Source organism: Pteropus vampyrus, unplaced genomic scaffold (assembly GCF_000151845.1).
Source record: "Pteropus vampyrus isolate Shadow unplaced genomic scaffold, Pvam_2.0 Scaffold181, whole genome shotgun sequence".
NCBI classification, from domain to species: domain Eukaryota; kingdom Metazoa; phylum Chordata; class Mammalia; order Chiroptera; family Pteropodidae; genus Pteropus; species Pteropus vampyrus.
Window position 1 is genome coordinate 1,051,082 of NW_011888962.1, and position 20,231 is coordinate 1,071,312.

At 37.6% G+C, this 20,231-nt stretch overlaps 1 protein-coding gene and 1 long non-coding RNA gene across 5 annotated transcripts in view; both read left to right on the forward strand.

Annotated features, from left to right (window-relative positions):
- LOC105299350 (cAMP-specific 3',5'-cyclic phosphodiesterase 4D) overlaps window positions 1–20,231 on the forward strand; it is a 774,866-nt gene that overhangs the window by 716,851 nt on the left and 37,784 nt on the right. For 3 of the 4 annotated variants that reach the window (XM_011371033.2, XM_011371032.2, XM_011371034.2), the window contains exon 6: window positions 5,697–5,809. In XM_011371033.2, coding sequence (XP_011369335.1) covers window positions 5,697–5,809 — 113 coding nt within the window. Of the gene's footprint in view, window positions 1–5,029; window positions 5,611–5,696; window positions 5,810–20,231 lie in introns of those variants that run through there. The other variant, XM_011371035.2, reaches the window with a different exon arrangement.
- Window positions 5,822–20,231, forward strand: part of LOC111746263 — a 16,199-nt gene continuing 1,789 nt past the window's right edge. Inside the window, exon 1 of the long non-coding RNA XR_002783033.1 lies at window positions 5,822–20,226. This is a non-coding gene — a long non-coding RNA (uncharacterized LOC111746263). The remainder of the gene's footprint in view (window positions 20,227–20,231) is intronic.

Below are 20,231 nucleotides of genomic sequence, written 5' to 3' on the forward strand. Positions count from 1 at the left end.
TGAATACAATATGATTAAAATCTCAATGACTGTGTTTTTTAAGAGCAAGAAGTCTATTCCCTTGCAAGTCACATTGGGCAGGCCTTTTTTATTCATGCCTGACATATCATGTGAACATACGTTTATGTAGAATTTTAATACTGATTGTCTTAAATGAGAATAATTATCAGAGAGGCAAATGTTCTATAAAGTATTAATTTTATTCTACCAATAATATAGCCAAAAATAATGGTCTCACTGACTTCAACCTTTGCCTCCTTCAATCTCATTTACTATAGAGCCCTAGAATTTTCCATTTAAATAAAATCAGATCCATATCACCCAAATACTTTGACTCATTCAGTGGTTCCTACTCTTGAAGGTTTAGTCCGAAGTATCTACCAGCAGATGCCTGACAGGACCTCCACGGCCAGTGCCTTTGGATTACTCCAGCTTCTTTCCCAAGCAAAGCTCTGCTCATGGTAGTTCCTTTCTCTACATATACATGCACATATATCTTATTGAATATAGGCCCATTGGTTTGCTCATATTGTTTTGTCTTAAAAACCTTTCTCACTCTCTTTACTTACTTCCTATTTCATTCTTTAGGACTCAGGCTTCTCCTACTCTACCTCTACCCCAGTCTGATTTAAATAGCCCTCCTTTATTCCCCCATATCCCATGTGCTTTTCTGAGAATGCTGTCTACAGTATAGTACACTAAAATTTGCTCCACTACTGGACTCTAGGCTTTCCTCAGATAAGGGACACACTCTTTTAGTCATCTTGTTTTTGCAGGCTCTAATAAAGCACATGACATATAGCTGGTGCTAAATTAATGTTTGTTGAATTACTGATGGCCCTAGAAGTCATTGAAGCCAAATCTGTTTATTTCATTTTAAAATTCTACTAGAGCCTTAGGCACAGCACTGGGGGGAAAAAATGTAGATAGTGAGAAGATAAAAGGGAAAATAAAACTCACAAAATTGTATACCTCTTCCCTTTGGAAGTTTTTTGAAGCACTGAGATTTTATATATTTCGTAAGATTTTAAAATACTTCAAAACAAGAACTTTGATGCCAGAAATACACTTGGACATGAGAGCAGCTTGCCACTAGCAAGCTCTGCTTAAACCTGTTACATGTACACATTGAAAGTGAATCTAACTCCTTTATGTATCTCCCATCAGATAAAATGCATAGAGAAAAAAAATATGTCAGCAAAAGTTAGAGCTAACCTGCACAAATCTTTTACTGTAGTGAACTCAGGGAGCGACTTTGAAGCAACACATGGTGAAATAGAAATCGTATTTTTCCAGTTCTGCCTACTTCAGAAACCATGAACTCCATCCTTAGGAACAAAATAGAAATTTTGGTGAGAATTAGTAGAGGCAAAGCTGGAACTGGTTAGGAAGATATATAGGTATTTGTTTTAGGAGCTGTTTAGTGAAGTGTTTTGTTTGTTTGTTTTTTAATTTTAAGAAAAATCTAAATCAACTGTTAACATTATTTTTTAATTAAGTGTAAGCAAATGGTGTTCACAGTAAGCAATTTTTTTTGTCCTTTATTTACACCAATAGGCCTATCTAGGAATTTTGACAAATTCATATAGACTTTTACTCATTCAAGTGTTGGCAAAGAAACCAACATCTATACAGTCACACATCGTGTAGCGTGTGGATCCTTTTACCTCAGTGGTCAACATCACTGTAAGTTGTGGGTAAGAGTAATTGGCTGAACATTTCACAAGAAAACGACCTCAACCTCTAGCTAACTGCTGTGGCTCTGAGGCAATTACGTTTTTCCTTTTCAAAGGGAAGCTGCTGCTTCAGCATCTTCTCATAGAACGCCCTGGCACCATTTCAGGCCATGTGTCAGGGGAACCCTTGATCGCATCACAATGACGGAAGCCAAGTGCTGGCCTGCGAGAATTGAGAACTGTTTGTTCACAGAAGATCCTGAGCAGAGCCACGGGGGTTACATAGTTCAAGGGTTCCTTGAAGAAAACCAATGCTGCTGTAGCAGGGGACCTCCAAAGGCTCAAGTTATTTCTCAGTGGCTGTTCGATACATCTCTCATAGTTTTTATGGAATTTATCCAACAGTTGTTGTCTGGGAGTTTTTCTCCCTTTAGTTCCTTGATTTAGCAAGATATTAGACAATTAAATAGAAGAGTTTTCCTATATTTTCAAGTAGTGCCACAGAACACTGCTCTCTGGGGAGAAAAGTATTTTATTAACGAATACAGTATGTGTTCTTGGTAAAATCCAAAATTAAACGAACTCACTGTTTCTGTCTTGCTAGCCGTTGATGACATTTAGGTGTGTTTGGTGTGGTGATTCAGTTTCCTGTAGGATAGCTGGCAACTTCACATTGAGGCTTTTTTAGTAGGGATGAAAAGGTCAGTTACTCAATTTCTTAGAACATTTGGGGTTAAAATTCCTAAAAGTTAAGTTTAATAATGATCCTGAAGAACTGTGGTTAGCCATATTGCTTATAAACCTAGGAATCTGAAAAAAGTAGTATTAGGTCTATGCTGACATCAACAATAATTTTTTATTTGAGCAACAATTTTATAGAACAAACTTCCTTACTGTGTTGTTGGTAATTAGTTTCTTATTGGTTACATGTAGATGTGTTCTGGTTTTGTTTTTTTTTTTTCATTCAGATTTATACAATGCAAGCAGAAGATGTTAGAACTTAAAAATACATGCACATAACACCTTATGATTGCAGCCAAATGTTGACTGTCAAAATAGCTTATCTGTGGTTTGGACATAAAGTAGATCTTCTGACGTATGTTGTCCCTCTTGTTGCTGTACTACCTTCTTAGGAGCAAATCCTGTATTTACATATATATTTTGAAGTATTTAAACTTTCCTAAGTTACATTTCTATTACAATTAAAAATTAAACACTAAAATATATGTGGTCCCACATCCTGCTAGGTCCAAGGCCTGTATTTCTGAAAAGCTTTGAGAAGTTGACGAAGACGGGAGGGGATTACTTACCTGAGAGCTCAGATTTTGGAAGAGTTGGGAGTGCAGGGGAAAGGACGGGTGTGGAGAGGGGATTCCTAGCTTTGGGATGTAACCAGTGACTGGAAAGATATAACCAGTGACAGTAAAAAAGTCCTAGAGCGATGATTTTGCATCTTTAACCCACTGGATGTGCTAACTATGGACAAATGATCCAAAATAAGTTAATTTCCTACATCCCTATGTTATACAGTAGAGGGATGGAAACACAAAGGCAAAACAAGACCATATAGTAGATGTGCTATCATCACAACTAGGTAATGCTATGCTCGCATATGGAAGATATTAAGTACAATGAAAATGTGTTATGGTCATAGGCTTAATTATTGTTTATGATCTTTAGGGTATGAGATTTCAAGGGACTTTCTACATTATGTCTTTGTGTAATGTTTCAGTTTTTATAATCATGTTATATTTTTATATTCTATAACCAAGGAAAGGCTATACAGACAAAATATTTTATACTTACTACTTAAAATTATCATTGAGGTTTTTCCTTTTTTTAGAGAAAAAACTCCAGTCTTAACACTTTAGAACTCACCTGGTAAGATTTAAGCAATTGTTTGCTCACCTCATGCAGGGAAAAAATAAAATAAAGCAGTAGAATAAAAGAGGCAAATTTTAACCCAGAGTTCTCAAAGTGAATAGCAACAGTTCAAGAATCCTTGATAACAATGAGCCACATGGCATATGCAACAAATACTTTGAAAGTTATTGTAACCTTTACAAATTTTATATAAAAACCTATCTGGACGATCCCAGGAGCCTGAGATTCAGTCTGTGAAATTCTTTGTTGGCCACCGATCGATCATTTATGGATCTCAAATTTCAAGGGAGGAATTTCGTCTCCTCCAATACCTGTAGATTCCAAAACAAAGAAAAGCGATCTCACCAACTTCATGTTAACTTTTCAATGTATTATTTCTAATAGAAAATAAAGTTTTATAAGATGCACTCTTGGGAGTTTGGAATTTTTCCCTCCCCTCCGAGAGAGAGGTTTGCTAACGTAGAAAAGTTGTTGCAATAGTTCTGTTCATGAAGAGTGCAGGTGGTCCCCAGGGTCGGCTTTTGTAAGTAGAACTAGCTTTCATATGAAGCCCTTGGATATGGTCTGTTCATTTTCTCGCGTTTGTAGTTTATTCGGCGCATGGTGGATAGAAGCACCCTTCCAGACCTTCTCCCTTGGCATCACAAGACCATCCTGGTCTCTGATTTGCAGTTCCACAGACGCCTGGAGCACGTAGGCAGGACATGTGTAAATTGCCTACACCTTGTGATGCATTCACATGACTGTTCCTTTAAGATAACTCTTAAACAATGCTGAATGTGAAATTACAGCATAGTGTCAAATCTATTAATTCTGAAGCGTTCCGACCCACAACATGGTATGATTTTGTGTGCTCGTTTATGTCCGCCCCAAAATTAAGAGTCTGGTACTGAGCAGGAACTGAGTTGAGTACTGAGTCTAGTCTTCACAGTAATTCTTTTATTCTCACAGCTACCCTGTCGCCTTGAAGTAGGTAAATCCTAAACCCTCAGAAACGAAGCCTCAAAAACCCTAAAACCCAAACCTTCCGAAAAGGTTGCGCGGGATCTGTTTGTGCCGCCCGCCGGGCTCTCGGGCGAAACGGCCCAGGGAGCAGCTGTTGGTGGAGACCATGAGGCTCTGGCAATCCAAGCGACGACGACCGGCAGCGGCTCCGCGGGGCGCTCGGGGTCCCCGCGGGGCAGGTGCGCGGCCGCGCGCGTGCGCGCCAGGAGCCGCCGGAGCCCCGCTGTCCGCGCGACCCCGGGCGGCGGGCGGGCAGCGGGCGCTCCACGCCGGGTTTTCCGCCGCTCCCCTCGCACAGACCGACAGCAGCCCCACAGTCACACTCGCTGGAGCCCGCGCCTCCCCGGCTCGGCTTCAAAGCGAGCGACGCCGGGCTGCGCGGGGGCAAAGCCACGGCGAGGCGGAGGGGCGGCTGGGGCAGAGGCTGCGGGGAAGGACGCGGCAGGGGGCCCAGGCGGGCTGTGGCACTTCGGAATCTCTTCGTAATAAGGGAGCTGAGGAGGGGACAGGCACACCGAGGGGTGTGAGGGGGAGTGTTCCCGGAAAGCCGCGGCGATGGAGCCGCGCTGCGCCCGCCGCCTGAGGAGTTGAGAAAGAAAACAGGAAACGTGGTGGCCGCGCACCCGGCCGCGGCTGATTCATTCGCTTCGAGTGAAGGCTGGGCAGGCGGGGCGCGCGCGGGGCCGCGGCCCGGGGCTGGCCACCAGGGAGATTGGACCGTGGACCAGGCGCTCCCTCCGCGGGGCGGGCTCCCAGGCGCACGCGCCACCCCCTTCGCCATCCTCAAGGACTAGGACTCTGGCCCGCCCCACCGTCTCAAAGTCGCATCGTGGTTTTTTTGTCCGTGTCTCACTGTAAAAGTTGGCTTTGCCGCACGTCGCGCGCCCTCCCTGGACGCTGAACTGAGACGCCAAGCTGGAGAGACCGTGCTTTCCCGAGGCCGGCCGCCCCGCCAGCAGAGCCTCGGCCCCCCTAGCGGTGCCCGGCTCGGCAATATGAAGGAACAGCCCTCATGTGCGGGCACCGGGCATCCGAGCATGGCGGGGTATGGCAGGATGGCCCCCTTTGAACTCGCTGGCGGCCCCGTGAAACGCTTGAGAACTGAGTTCCCTTTTCCCTATCTCTTCGCAGAGGAGGCCTACCAGAAACTGGCCAGCGAGACCCTGGAGGAGCTGGACTGGTGTCTGGACCAGCTAGAGACCCTGCAGACCAGGCACTCCGTCAGTGAGATGGCCTCTAACAAGGTAAGTCCCTGCTATAACCGATGCCCCCTAGGCTGCTGATTCCTTCGCTAGTGAAGCCACCAATCTCCGTGGCCCCAAGAAATAAAGAGATTTATTACACTGCATGTTGGCAGTTTTGCTTTCTCCGAGGGAGGTTCCTGATTCTGTGCCTTCCCTCGCTCTTCCATTCACTCCAAATAAACATTTGGCAAAAGCAACTTTGATAGTTTGATTGCGGTACCCCTAGGACACAGTGAATGTTTTTGGGAGTGGGGAGATGTGGGGGACTCGTAAGTGACACTTTGCCCTTGCAGCAGAAACCCAGTCCGGTCCATTGGTGTTGCATGTTTAAAGGTATTCTTGGGATTCCCAGTTGGAAATAAGAGTTACTGGAGGTCAGTGCAATCTCTTGCATGTCACCACCTTTTATACTCAAACTGAACTTGGAACCTTAACCCACATTTATCTAGGTGTCAGGGTACCCTGTAAAAACTGAGCCTTTATGTGCTCATTGACCATACGTGTCACAAGAAAGTCAACAAAGTTAGAAAATTCATTATGCTCTTTAACTTTGTTTCTTTGAATCTTGAAAAGAAAGTCAGTTTTCTGAGGACGTTTAGTTACAGTGATGCTTCAGTGGGGGCATTTCTGCCTTATATGCCAAAGCACTGGTCTTGGTTTGTTGGAGTTTTGAGGGCTAAGAAGTATCCTTCATCCTGACACAGCCTTCAAGCAAGGTATAGTGTTGTCTGTTTTGCTATAGTTTTTGGAATTCCTGTGTTTTTTTTTTCTTTAGTTGTCTAAGGAAATAATTGAGATTATGTATGTTTTTTATAGTTATTAGCTGAGGGGATAGAAAGGAAGCATGTGAATGCTGGATGCAAATGGCTGAGGGATTCAGCCAGTAAGGACTGGTAGTTTTGTGTGACAATTAGTAACAGTTGCCTGTTAAAGAAATTTAATTTTTGGCTACCTATTGACAAGGTCAGGAAGGTTATATCATTTTACTGTTTATGTTGTGCACCATTTTTTCAACAATTAGAGGTTTTTTTTGTTTTGTTTTTGCTTACTGTAGTTTTTATCCTACCTGTTTTTTTCCCTCCTGCAGATTTAATGATACCATAGCATATCAGCCACTTGTCTTATATGTTGACAGTGCTTATATAAACAGTATTGTTTTTAAGTGAAATGTTACCTTCAAATAAAAAAGACTCTCTACCCACTGTCTGCAGGCACTAACCTACCCATATGCACACTAGTGATCAAATATGAATTTGTTTTTTGTCATCGGGGCCTCATTTCTAACTTTGGCATGGCTCCTCATCAAAATGATTGGTTATTACTCTCTCACTCCTTGCTGTGGCATTAGGTGCCATTGTTCTCATCTGGCTAACAAAGTCTTAGTTCATTGATTGATTTTATAAAATATAAATTGTTCTTTCATAATTTGATTCATAATAGCAGTAGGCATATGCTGAGTATCTCAGTATCTTACATGCTGAAAGGGACCATTCTGCAGTAGGCCTGAGTTCTTAATTCTCGTCTCTGGTTAATTCTGTGTAGTAAAATGAGGAGAACCTGAAAGCACCTAAAGAAATATGCAAGCATTTGCTTATGTTTTTGAGATAATTTAACTGTACTTTTTTAGCAAAATGAACCTGAGAAGCTACAATTACTTTTCTCCAAAATCTATATTATTAACGATGAGCTCTGTCTTTTAATTTATGTTAATGTATTATAAAGGACAACTGTCAAGGAATTAATTTATCTACATTTTAGGATAAAATATAAAACTTTATGTCACAATAATTGCTCAAAATGGTTCCTTTCTTTTGAAGGTGCCACATAAGACAGGGTTTTTATTATTATTATTATTATTATTATTATTATTCATTGTAAAGACCTTTTAATTAGACTTAGCGTTACTTTACAGGTTTAGTGTGGGAAGTGGTTTTATTTGGTTGAAGTGAAATCTAGGTTAAATGAGAAAAGACTTTTTCAAAATGTAGTCACTAGCAGTGTTTATGTCTGTGGTTGCTGACAGAAGACTTATTTTTAATGTTAAAAAATTTACGTCAGATGAAGCTGTTGCTTAAACTTTTAATGTCTAAGCCATTCATTTTTTTTTCGTTTGCTTTAACTCATTCATTTCTGAATGAGTGCTAAGCTCATGTGACTTTTTATTGATGTAAAAGGATTAACATAAAAGGGAAAAAAAAGCACTCTTAGCAAAGGTTGTAAAGTGACCCTTCTACTTGATAACAAGGGTACGAATAAGTCACATCCACATGAGCTGTAAACTGAGTTGCAGCAGCTGATCTAAAGGTCCAGTGAGTGAACCTAAGTCTGAACCGGAATTGTGGCAGCTTGCATCACATGTCCACTGGGTTGTATGATATCTCTCGAGTATGAATGAATAATTCTGAAACATAGCATTTTCATTATTGGTTTTATTATCATCTGTTCTTTTTATGTGTATTCGTTCGAACCAACTGATGTTTTCAGGTTATTTTCTTGTTGCCTTTGAAAAGTCATGACATTTTTCTGTTTTTTTCTCCACTGAGGTTTTAAAAAATATATATATACTCTACAACAATAAAAATACTAGTAGGAGTTGAGGGTTTGTAAGTGATAATATAGAAAACTATACAAATAATCACTATATCTCTATAGTGATTATTGTGGAGATGGATTTGGGTGTCAGGAAGAAGGAAATTGATTCCTCAGATCCATTTAACAAATTGGGTTAACAGATTCTTTATATGTTTTAGAAAATCTTAATGAAAAGAATTAGCAGTTTTTAAATGATGCTTTAGAAGCAACCAGCTATATTTCCTGATTGGTATTGTAATGTGTATAATGCTTATCGATGTTTTAGAGACTGGAAAATTATTGAATTCTTGGCCAAGGCCAGAGTTGGCTGTAACACATGTCAGATGCTTGTACCAAGTAGGGTAAGAGGCTCCAGATGGCATTTAATTTGAGTGGTTAAATCTACAGCACTTACCCTCATAAGCACATTAATTTGCTTGAGATTTGTACAGATTTCCTTTGGAACCTCGTCGCTGTAGCTGAGAGAGGTTTTGGTGAGGTCTCAAAGCTTTTAGAGGCAGCAGACCTGGAAACTGAATCATGATTTTGTTCCTTGCTAGCTGACTTATATCAGAGAAATAAAAATTTTTAGCTTTAATCTCCTTAGCATAAAAGATAGATACAGTAATATCCATTTTGAAAGGTCAGTGCAGGAGTTTGAAAAAGTATGTATAAAACAGCTAGCTAACAAATAGTGTCTGACAATATTGTTGTTCTTGGTATTATTATTTGAGATGTAGTTCAGACTTCATTGGTTGCTTGCTTAGCTAAAATATGTTTTGTTTTGACCATAAATTGTCACTTGTAATTTATGCTTGACATTTTAAGTTTCATGGATTTTAATAATATAATTATTAAATAACTGTCTTTAATGCACATTTTTTATTATAAAAAATGCTTATTATATGTACATGTTCTTGGTATAATATAAACAAACATTCTGAAGTTCTAATTAGAAGTTTAGTCTTTTCTTAAATTCCAGTAACAGAATTCCAGACAGAAGAGCCAAATACTTTTTGTTTTACCTTAAAACTGAAAATACAGTCCTAATCATTATTAGAACATGTAAAGCATAATGTGAGATTGGTGGGCACATTTCCATTCTTTTGTACAGCTAAAATACTTTTTTAGATATTTTTAATGCAGAGTAATTTCACAGTGTTTTGGTCACTTTCTGTGATGGAAAGTCAATTGAGCATTCAAGGAGGCCAGGCAAGGAGTCTAAGCCTCAGGGCTTTCAAGGATTATGCTATGGAACCCTATAACTTTATCCACTTGTGACCTAATAATGCCCATGTCACTAGGCCTTCAGTGTAAGTGCAGTAATGTTTGAAGGAGAAAACAAAACCATTTGATTTCCTCTCAAAATATGCCATTATAAGAATGTATTTTGTTTCTACGCTCTAATTTTTGGCCAGTTTCTTGGCTTGGCATTACTGGAAACTGCCGTGCTTCAAGCTGAAAGTCTGTTTTGAAATTAGTATTCAAGCATCCTCCTAAAAGACCTAAGGTTTTACCCTAGTTCATTCCAGATGTATGTATGCCAGCTTTACATATGTGATCATTTCTATTTTATGGAATTTATTTTGTCTGTCTGTTTGTTTGTTTGTTTTAATAGAAATATCTCTATCATGTTTCTGTTGTTCATAAATCAATTGCTTTTCTGGGGTGCTTTTTCGTAGTGTTTTCATTGTCTGCTCCCCCTGCTGCTTTTTAATAGTCAGTGCATACATAACATGTACTAGAACTTTCTGTGACTCTTGCTACATTTTCTTCTGGGCAAAAGGGGTATTGGAATGAATATAGAATGCTCATAGAAGTGGCTAAATCTTGATATTTCAGCATTATGCAAGTATAACTCTTAGAACAGAAATAAATATTTAACATTTGCTAAGAAGGAAACTGAAGGTAGTTGGAAAAGGCATTCTTATTTTATGGAGAATAAATAGCAAATAGTAGTCATTTTTCTACATTAAAATATTAAAATTTATTGACATAGTCATAAGAGAATTGTTAAGAATTAATCAATGTGCCTGAAGAAAAACTGTAAATTTTAAAAGAAAATATCTTCTATAAGTACAGAAACTCAACTTACTGATGTTTTGAGTTTGCTACCTGCTTTTTCATCCACTTAATAAAAGTAGATTTGGCAAAGATTTATGTAGTTTACATGTAGTGCCATAGTTATTATGAAGAACTGAGAATGCTTGTTTTTATAATCAATGTTAGAAGAAAATATTTTCTATGCTTTTATCTAAAGTAATAACATAAAGAAGGAATGACTTTAACAGAAATTTTTATGTTTCATTGAATAGTAAATCCCTTGACTTTAATAAAACGCTACGGATTAAAACAAATCTTAATTTGTCTCTATTATCATCAACTCAGTTTCTGTACCAATATTAAGTGGCAGTAAACTTAACTATCCCTAACAGTTAACTAGCAAAACTTTTAATTGATTCAATGAGTTAGTTATTACTAGAGAAATTGCTTTCAGTTATTACATTTTGATTTAATTATAGGATAGTGGTAACTTCTTTCTCAGAATGTCATGAACTATGTCCTTTTTTTTTTTTTAAATTTCCAAACAGAAGGCTTGGCTGAGGTAAAATAGAAATTTTCCCAATGTTATGGATAGATTAAGCAATTTTTTTTCGATAGATTAAGCAATTTTTTTTCCCCAAAAGTAAGGATGATAGATAAGATGATACTCACATAGATTGTACCCATTACTAAGATACATATATATGGTGGATGTGAGATGCTATAAATGTCATGATTATCAGTTAAGCCATAAAACATGTAGAATCTGATTTTCTTTTATTCTAAAAGAGACCAACTCTTTAAAACTGCAAGTAGATGGGGCTTATTTTATAATGACACAGCTCTACCAGGGTGGTGGTGCTCTACCTGGCTACTTGAGATAGTTTAATTGGCACTCTTATTCTGAGATCTTTCTAAGAAATAGAGAGATGGATAGCCTTTTATTTGAGTATTTACACTAGTTTTGAAGGACATTTTATGAAGGCCTTTTCCTTTATTAACTCTAGTAGGGATGGGGGTGGAGTAAGTGAGCCTCAATATTTGCTTAAACAACAAACAGTTCTGCTGTGTTCATTAGGAAATTAGTTAAATTGGATTCATCATCAATTACATTGATAATAAGTTTACTATCCTTTACACTTAGAGAATACTTTATCTTTAATGAAGTATTTTTTCTTTATTAGTGTTTATTATTCTGAGTGTTTTGTTATTGTTTCGCTATACTTTATGTACTTTGATGAGTTTGACTGATATTTACTAGTGGCCTGGCATGTACACTAGTAATGCCTGTGGCAGCTTTGTAGAGTAGAAAGAACATAGATGTTTTTTGTCAGGTGAACTTGGTTTCATACTCCAGTTCTGCTGCTCCTACCTAATATTTTGGGCAATATGCCTCACTTTTCTGAATCTCAATTTCTTCATTTATAAACAGGGACAATAAAAGGAAAATAAAGTTGAATGGTTGTTGAGAGCATTAGATATAATGTATGCAAAGCGCAGTTTGGTGAATAGCTCATATTGGGTTTACAATAAGTTACATGTAAATTATTCTGTGCATAGAATATATTGAAAAATAGGAGATTGAGGAAAACCATGTGTCATATACTCTTGCAATTTAAAAACATAATGTTTCTTAGAAGAAAATTTGTGACCTTTATATTCTGTAATAAATAACAGTCTAAATTAGTATTTCTCAAAACTTTCTGTGTACATTCTCATAGCTGCTACATGTCGAATGTTTTTATTTAAAGCGGTTATTTTTTAAATGTAAATACCCACCTGAGTGCTTCATCTTAAACAAAGATATGCATCAAATCACAGATTTGATGTCCTAGTTATGTTTTTTCTAATATACATTAAAGTTAACAAAATGAGAAAATGTGCATCCACACAACCTTAAAGCCTTTTGTTTACCACTCACAGACACCGGGCATACTTTTGGATATACTACTATAAATTGGCAGCAAGAACAATTTTAGGAGTTATTTTTCATTATAAAATTTTGTTTTAAACAACCAGTGGTTTTCCTTCTCTGCGATTAATGAGATCTCCCCACTAGAAGAGAAAATGCTAAATTTCATCACCAGAAATCTCTCATTCATTGACATCCCTCAAGCAAAATGGTCTGTAGATTCAGAGCACCCTCCTATAACCAAACTGCCTGGATTGAATTCACTCTCTCCCTTTTTGAGATGTAAATTGGACAACTTACCTTCTGTGCTTTAGTTTACTCATCTGTTAAATAGTTTCTGTGACAATTTAGTGAAGTAAAAGATAGAAATTATCTAGACAGTCAGGAACATAGTAAGTGCTCAGTAATGTTAAGTCCTTTATTTCTATCTGTAAAGGAATACCATCTGTCTTTTCTTATTTTATTGGGTGAGGGCTAGAGAAGGTGGCTGTCTGCCATTCTGACACCTGTACGTCCAGTGAGCTTTAAAGAGGGAATGGTGGCCTAATGATGCTGACACTAACCAAAGAGGACTGTTGGAATGTTTCATTTGCTCTTCTCCCCATCAGTGATTTTTCAAGCTGTTTACCCTTTGTTCCTTTGTGTAATTTTACAGTACAGACCATCAAAATGGCCTGAAGTTTTATCAGAATATACAGAACTCTGGGAGCTGTTTCTAGGAGAGATATATAAAGCAGTGGAGGATAGTCTAGGCAGTTTTTTTCATAAATGAATGTATCCCTGCTATTCTTTGGAAAGAAACGGAAAGTAACCCAGATGCAGAATCTCTTAATATTTAATGCTAAGAAAAGTATATTAAGGACATAGCCTCCCATTGTACCTCTCAACATCTTAACCATCTAGTATATGTACAGATATTTATTTGCCCTGTTAGCTGAGAGGATCTAAAGCAATGACAGCCCAGTAGCAATGAAGATACCTAGCACCCTCTTCTTGGTTTCTGATATTACTCTCCAATCAGAAGAATCAGGACTCTTCAGAGAAATAGAATATTGTAGAGCCAGGACAGGAAATGAGACTGGATCGTGTTGTAGTGCCAGAAAGTAAAGAAATGCTCAAAGAAACAAAACTCCACATTGATGGGAACATATCAAAGGGACACAATAGTAAACTTGTGGAAAAGCTCCCAGTTACCAAAGCTGGAACTATTTGATCAAGAAAATAAGTGAGTATTGGATTATAACCCAAAGTATAAAGTAAGTATCCATGAATTCATAGTGATATAAACAAATACTTTCTTGAATAAATAATTAAGTGGGGGAGAATAGGCAAATCTCCTGTGCAGAAGAATTACAAATAATTTGTATAGGTACTCCACCCTCAAGGAGGGAGAGCGTAAAACTACCTTCTCCTTAAGTGTGGTATGTGTACATTGACTTCCAAAAAGCACAGTATGAAAAGAGAGAATAGAGTACCTCTATGGTGGAGAAACCTGACAAACGCACACTACCTCAGCCAGGTAATCAAACGCAACATCAGCAGTGATAAGTCGTGATGTATTATGTATTCTCCATATGAGCTGATGAAAATGGTACTTTACATTTGTAGTCTTTCTACCAAAAACACATAATCCCACTCTTATCATAAAGAAAACATCAGATAATTACAAGTTGAGATGTACTCTACAAAATACCTGCCTGATATACCTCAAAACTGTCAAGGTCATCAAAAACAAGGAAAATCTGAGAAACTATCACAGCCAAGAGGAGCCAAAGAGACATAACAACTAAATGTAATGTGTCGTGGATGGTATCCTCCAACAGAAAAAGAACATCGGGTGCAAACTAAGGAAATCTGAATAAAGTGTAGAGTTTAGTTAATAATAATGTATCAATATTGGTGCAGTAATTGTAACAAATGTGCCATACCAATGTAAAATGTTAATAATCCAGAAGCTGGATGTGGGGCATGTGGGAACTCTCTGTACTTACCTTCATAATTTTTCTGCAACTCTAAAACATTTTTAAAACAAAAGTTTTATTAAACAAATGTTAACCATCCTTAAAGCTGGAATTCTACTCTCTCTATGAAGTCTTTTCTGTTCTCTCCTCTCCCATATCTTCCACCCGACTCCCCTGATTGGGTGTAATGCCTTTACTTTTATATTATACATTAGGTTATTAGTCTTATTTCTCCAGCCTCTCTAACATCAGACACAAGGCCTTGTTGAATAGGTGCTCAATGAATATTGGATGAATTGTGTGAATGGTTTTGTGGTGATCCTTGAAATTCAGCTTTAAATGTTTCTGCTCTCAATGCTATAGGAATCATTACTGTTCAATCTCAGGAACTAAGTTTGATTTTACTTAAGGGGGCTTAGAAAATCAAAGTCTTCCTTTAAGTGTAATAGTTTCAATTTTACTGGTTGTCAAACTTTTTGCAAGGGAGTTACTGAACATTTGGTCAAAGAATTAGAAAAATGTATCCTAACTTCTGGATAATATCATTTGAGTAGAAGTGATATGAATTAATAAAATGAAAATAATAAATAAAATGAAAATAATAAATAAAATGAAAATATAACCTGTTCCTGCTTATTCATTATTTGTCTAAGACTCAAGCCTTATGTGTTAGAACTAACAGAAGCAGAAGTGATCATTTGTCTAATTCACCTAGTCTGAGTTGGAAAATGAGGCCCAAAACTTGTCCAGGTCCACCTCTGTAGTTAGAAATCTCCTGACTTCTTATGTAGTTCACTTTCTAGAGTGTCTCTGCATTATTTTGGGTCATCTTCATAGCCTTTATCTCAATTTACATTCATAAATCATGGGTGGAAGATACACTTTTTTTCTTTGTGTAAATGAAACACAAGCCATGTTTCTAATAAGCAGATGGATTCAATAACTGTTCAAATATATAAACAACGAAATTTCTACCATGCGCTAGAAGTATTGATGAAATCTTCTACATGGCTCATAGCCCAAAACCAGTGAGTGTCAATATATCATTTTGTGGTTGGTCACATAAATTAGTACCATATGCATGATGTAAATGTAATGTTAATATAAATGCCACTTCTCACTGTGGGTTGGTAGACTTAGAGTCTACTCATTATAGTTGATGACTTACAAGAAAGGTTCCTTTCTTTCACTGACAAGAATCCCAATCATTTCCCACTTGAAAATCTCAGTTCTGCTTATAGATACTCATCTCTCAGAAATCTTAGCATAGTTTATGCTCAGATTAGTCCACTCATTTAAATTAAGAGTTTATAGTACACAAAAACCATATAGGCCATATCGATAGCCTTAACCTGTTCTCTCTCCTCTGTACTTATTTTAGCAATAACATTCTTATTATAGTTTTATTCCAGCTAAAACTGACATATCAATACTTTCCCTGCTATCCTAGGAAGAAAGGATGTGCTTATTTGCATTGAGTATTAGAGAGTATTCTCTGTAGCTTTACCCAAGGTATGCTTGGGCTCCCATCAGCATCTCTGGTCTGCTGCACTGTAATCCCTATAGTGACAGCCTCTGGTTTTTATTCCTGGCAAGGAGTGTGCTGTGGAGACATAGGCGCCATAATAGGAAACACCTCGGCCTGTCATAAACAGGTCTGGAGAGTAGAAAGCACAGGCCTGACAGGGAAGTGTTATAGCAACCGGGCAAAGATGAGGCTGGCATCATAGAGTAAGTGCAGGCTGCTGTCTGTCATCTCGTTTCAGAGTATGACTGGCGTCTGACTTAAGGCTGCTTTCCATTGTTGGCATAGCAGTGTTTTGGTTGCATTGCTTTTGTTTGAGACTTAAATGTGAATAAAGACATCTTAAACAATACTCTTCAAAGTATTTTAAGAGGATATATCAAAGTGTTTTCCTGTTGTTTTTCTCCTTTAATTCTACCTGATCATTCCAAGCCAAGCTCATTAGGGAGAATGAACAGATATTTCATTGCAGTAGGATATTATTTTTAAAAAATCATATGGAAATAAAATTACTGCATGTCTATTTAAAGAATTATAAATTATACTGAATTATCCAGAATTACAAAGAAAAGAACATTTATTAGTAAAATGACTTTATGTTGTGTATGCCTTTTCATCAAGTTCTAGAAAAGGGGTATATTCTTTGACCAGGAAATGTTCTATTTTGTATTTGCTAGTTTTTTTTAAGCTTGAGAAAAATAATGAACTACAACTTTAATAATGATGGGCATTGTCACAAGAATTTAGGAAGAGGATAAGTTTCAAATTTGTGAAGGCTTTAACAGTTTTTAATAAAGGGGTAGAATTCTTTCATGGGTGCTTTAAATATATACCAGTGTCATTTCATTATTTTCCAGGAAGCCTTATTTCACACACACACACACACAAAATCATTAAAGACCACAAAAGATGAAAAACCCTATTATTCTATAGAGAGTATACAGAAATTAAGATAGATTTAAGAGAACTAAAGTTTTGAATTTTTTGTGTTTGTTGGAGAGATTTGCTCAAAGCCTTTTATAGATTTAGATGTTAAGTGAATATTTGCTGACTTGCCCTTTCTCTCTTTTAGTAAGCACTGATCCTCTTGTATTTTTTTACTTTGAATATTTCAAGTCGATTTCAACAGTATGCTCTGATGAGAATGAAACTAACATCTGTGGTATAAATTTTGATTTTCTGTTTTTTTTGTTTGCTTAATCTTATATTTTCAGTATTGTATCTTAGATCTCCAGGGTGAGTGATAGTTGGTTTTCAAGAAATCATAGGAATATTTTACTAGAAATACAATCATTTCTTTAATATATATCAGGAAATATTTGTTTACAAGAAGATGCTATTTGGCCTAAATCTTAATTTGTCTATAGAGTGTTAATGAGGAATAAAATGACAAAAGGGTACATAGTAGAAGAGACAAAACAGATAAAAATTTGAATCATTACAGACTGAATAATCAGTTTCTATACAAGAGGAACTTGTTCTCTCAAAAGTAGGATTCAGTGGAAAAAGTACTTGTAGCCTTAGTCTTATTTTCAAACATGTTGATATTATTCATGTGATACACATGAACAGTCTTTAACAACTAGTCAGGAAACACCAGTATTTACCTTACTTTCTAATGTAAGGCATGATGCTGGTGTTTTCTCATTCCTCAAACTTTAATTTCTAACTTAGTCCCAGAAACAGTACACTATGTGACCAGTTTGGCCCATTTTTAAAGATGAAAAACTGATGCTCATTTAAACTTGTCCAAGGGCTATATACTTCTTGATACATGTAAAGATAATTATTTTTCTGAATGTAGTATCTGGGGAGAAGACGGAGATATAGAAAAACAAGTGTTTGTTCTCAGGCCACATTTTCAAAATATGTCCTAATAAAATTTTAATTTATTTAGTGAGCACCAGATTCCAAAATTGCAAGAGCAATTTCAGTAAAATATAATCCCCAGCGAGGAATCGATAGTGCAGCTTATTCTGCATTCTTCGTTCTCTGTGTCATGTTAAGATGAGAGCAGAAAGGACCCAGTTCCTAGCTCCTAGGAATAGTTTGATGATGAGACAGCATGCTAGGTTGGGAAGCAACTTAGCAGTCAGGTATTTAACAGGGCATAGATATAAACTAAAGGGTAATGGGCTCAGTGGGATGAGAAGACCAATTGACTAAAGCAGATCTGAGATTCCAAACTGACGGGGGATTGGAGGAGGTGGGTGGGTAGTATTGGAGGGGATAAAGCTTGATCGATAGTGGGGAGGGATGCAGTAGATAGAGAAGGTATAGGATAAACTTGGGGGAAGATGTAAGCAGGTATCAGAATTCTTGAAATGGCCTACTACTATGGGGTTGCCTTGGAGCTCTATTTTCTTGGTAAAGGGAATGGGAAAGGAAAATGGGCTCATGGATAGAGTGAGAAATCAAAATTGAAGGAAAGAGAGGTAGAGAGGAAAACAGGCAGTAAGATGAAGAGGGGGAGGGGTGTAGAAGGAGGAATATCTAAATGGGCTGACCTAGTGTCAGGGCTGTCCTTGGCTGGAGGCAGACTGACCAGTTTATGTCGCTGCCCACTTTCTACCTTAGGGTTAATATGATGAAATCTGGTTGAAATGAACCTTTGAAACAGCCTTGAAGGAAAAAAAAAATCTATTGGTCAGTGTGAGGGTGTGAATGGTTAAGGGAAAACAGTCAGCTGTGGGGTTGAGGGAAGTGGGGAGAACTGATTGGAGATGGGAGATTTATAGACAGTGTACTTCATGAGGCATGAGTCTTTTCTAGCACCAAGAGCCAGCATCACCTCCTCTACCTGTTGTCTCCTCGAGTCATGGCCCAGTAGCAGCATGGGTGGGTTGTCACACTCAGCTGCTGGGCCATCTCTCAGGAACCTGCTGCTTAGGAGTGAGAACATGGGGCAGCAAGTTACACGCTGGAACAGGGTTAGGAGAGACTGTGTCAAAATAAGTATAAGTTGATTCACTGTAGTATTTCGTTAGATGCGAAAAGAGAAAAGTAGAACCGAATAGCCAATAACAAATGTGAACCTTTATCTTGATTCTGCTTTAAATCTTCTAAATTCCAATGAGCTTAACAATTCCTCTTCTGGATATAAAGCCACTCCACACTGGAGTTGTGACTTTGGATAATTAAATTGCCTCAACCTCTCTGAGCCTCTGTTTCTTCTGTATTTCAGAAATAAAAAAATATATATCTTACTTGGTTGTAAGAGAATTAAATGAAAACTTATGTCAACTGCATAGTAAACACACGCATAATAGGTACTGTGACCTATCTTTAGTAGGGATGGGGATTGAAACTATTTTTAAACTTAAAAGATGAACTTTATATGCTGCCATATAGGTAACCCAATGCAACTAGAGCTTGAGTCAACAGGCCTGGACGACAGAGCTCACAGTGTGCGCCTTTGAAATCCTGATACCCAGTCATGGTGATTTATGGGACCTCACTAGCTTGCATATGTGATGGCCCACTGAGTTTGTTTACTTTAGTTTTAGCTTGGTTACCTAGCACTCTATGATAGCATATTTTTATTTATACTCTCAATGACCACTTACTTATGATTACTTTGAAAGAAACATATGAAGGCAGATACAAAAAGAAACTTATGAGAGTTGTGAGGGTCTCATGTATACCTTCATTCCATTTTGTCTAAAAATTGGTGTGCTGCTTACCTGGATAACCTCCGAGACCCCTTCAAATGATTTTTCTGATTCTGTGTAAAATTGAGATTATGATTATTAACAAAGTGTCAAATATCAATATCAGATTTACTAGGTGCCTCTTGTTGGGGAAAAGAAACAAGAACCTTTCACCATTGTGCAGATTTAAAATGACAGTCCAGCTGAGAATCAGAGGAATGAGTGAAATGACCTTGAACCCAGGTCCAGCGCATGATGAAGTCTTAGTCATGGATCTTAGTCACGGATCTGACACTAGCCATAGCCAGAGGGAGAAGAAATTCCCTAGCAGTGTAGTCGTTATAAGAGTTGAAAATGAGTCATCAAATAGGTGATTGATCCCTTTCCATTTTCCACTGCTGTCAGCCACTTCGCAGAGAAAGGAAACTTTGGTACTCTTAGTAAAAGTGGTTTTTTGTTTGTTTGTTTTTAATTCCAGAAGTCCTTAGAGGTGAATGAGATTTATGAGATCAACCTGTTCACCTCTTTCATTTTACAGATGAGGCGAGAAGGCACAGGAAAGTTAAAGTGACCCAGAACAAAATAGTCCTGTGTTACTCTTGTCAAGGCTTTTATCTTATGAAGAATAAAAATATTTTGTTGCTAGACATGACCCTGATTTCAGTCTTTTAGTGACATCATCATTTTTGAATGAAAGTTTTAGCCTGGTGTGTCTTTATTATTTGTATTTGACCCTTGACTATTTTCTAGACCAGGTACC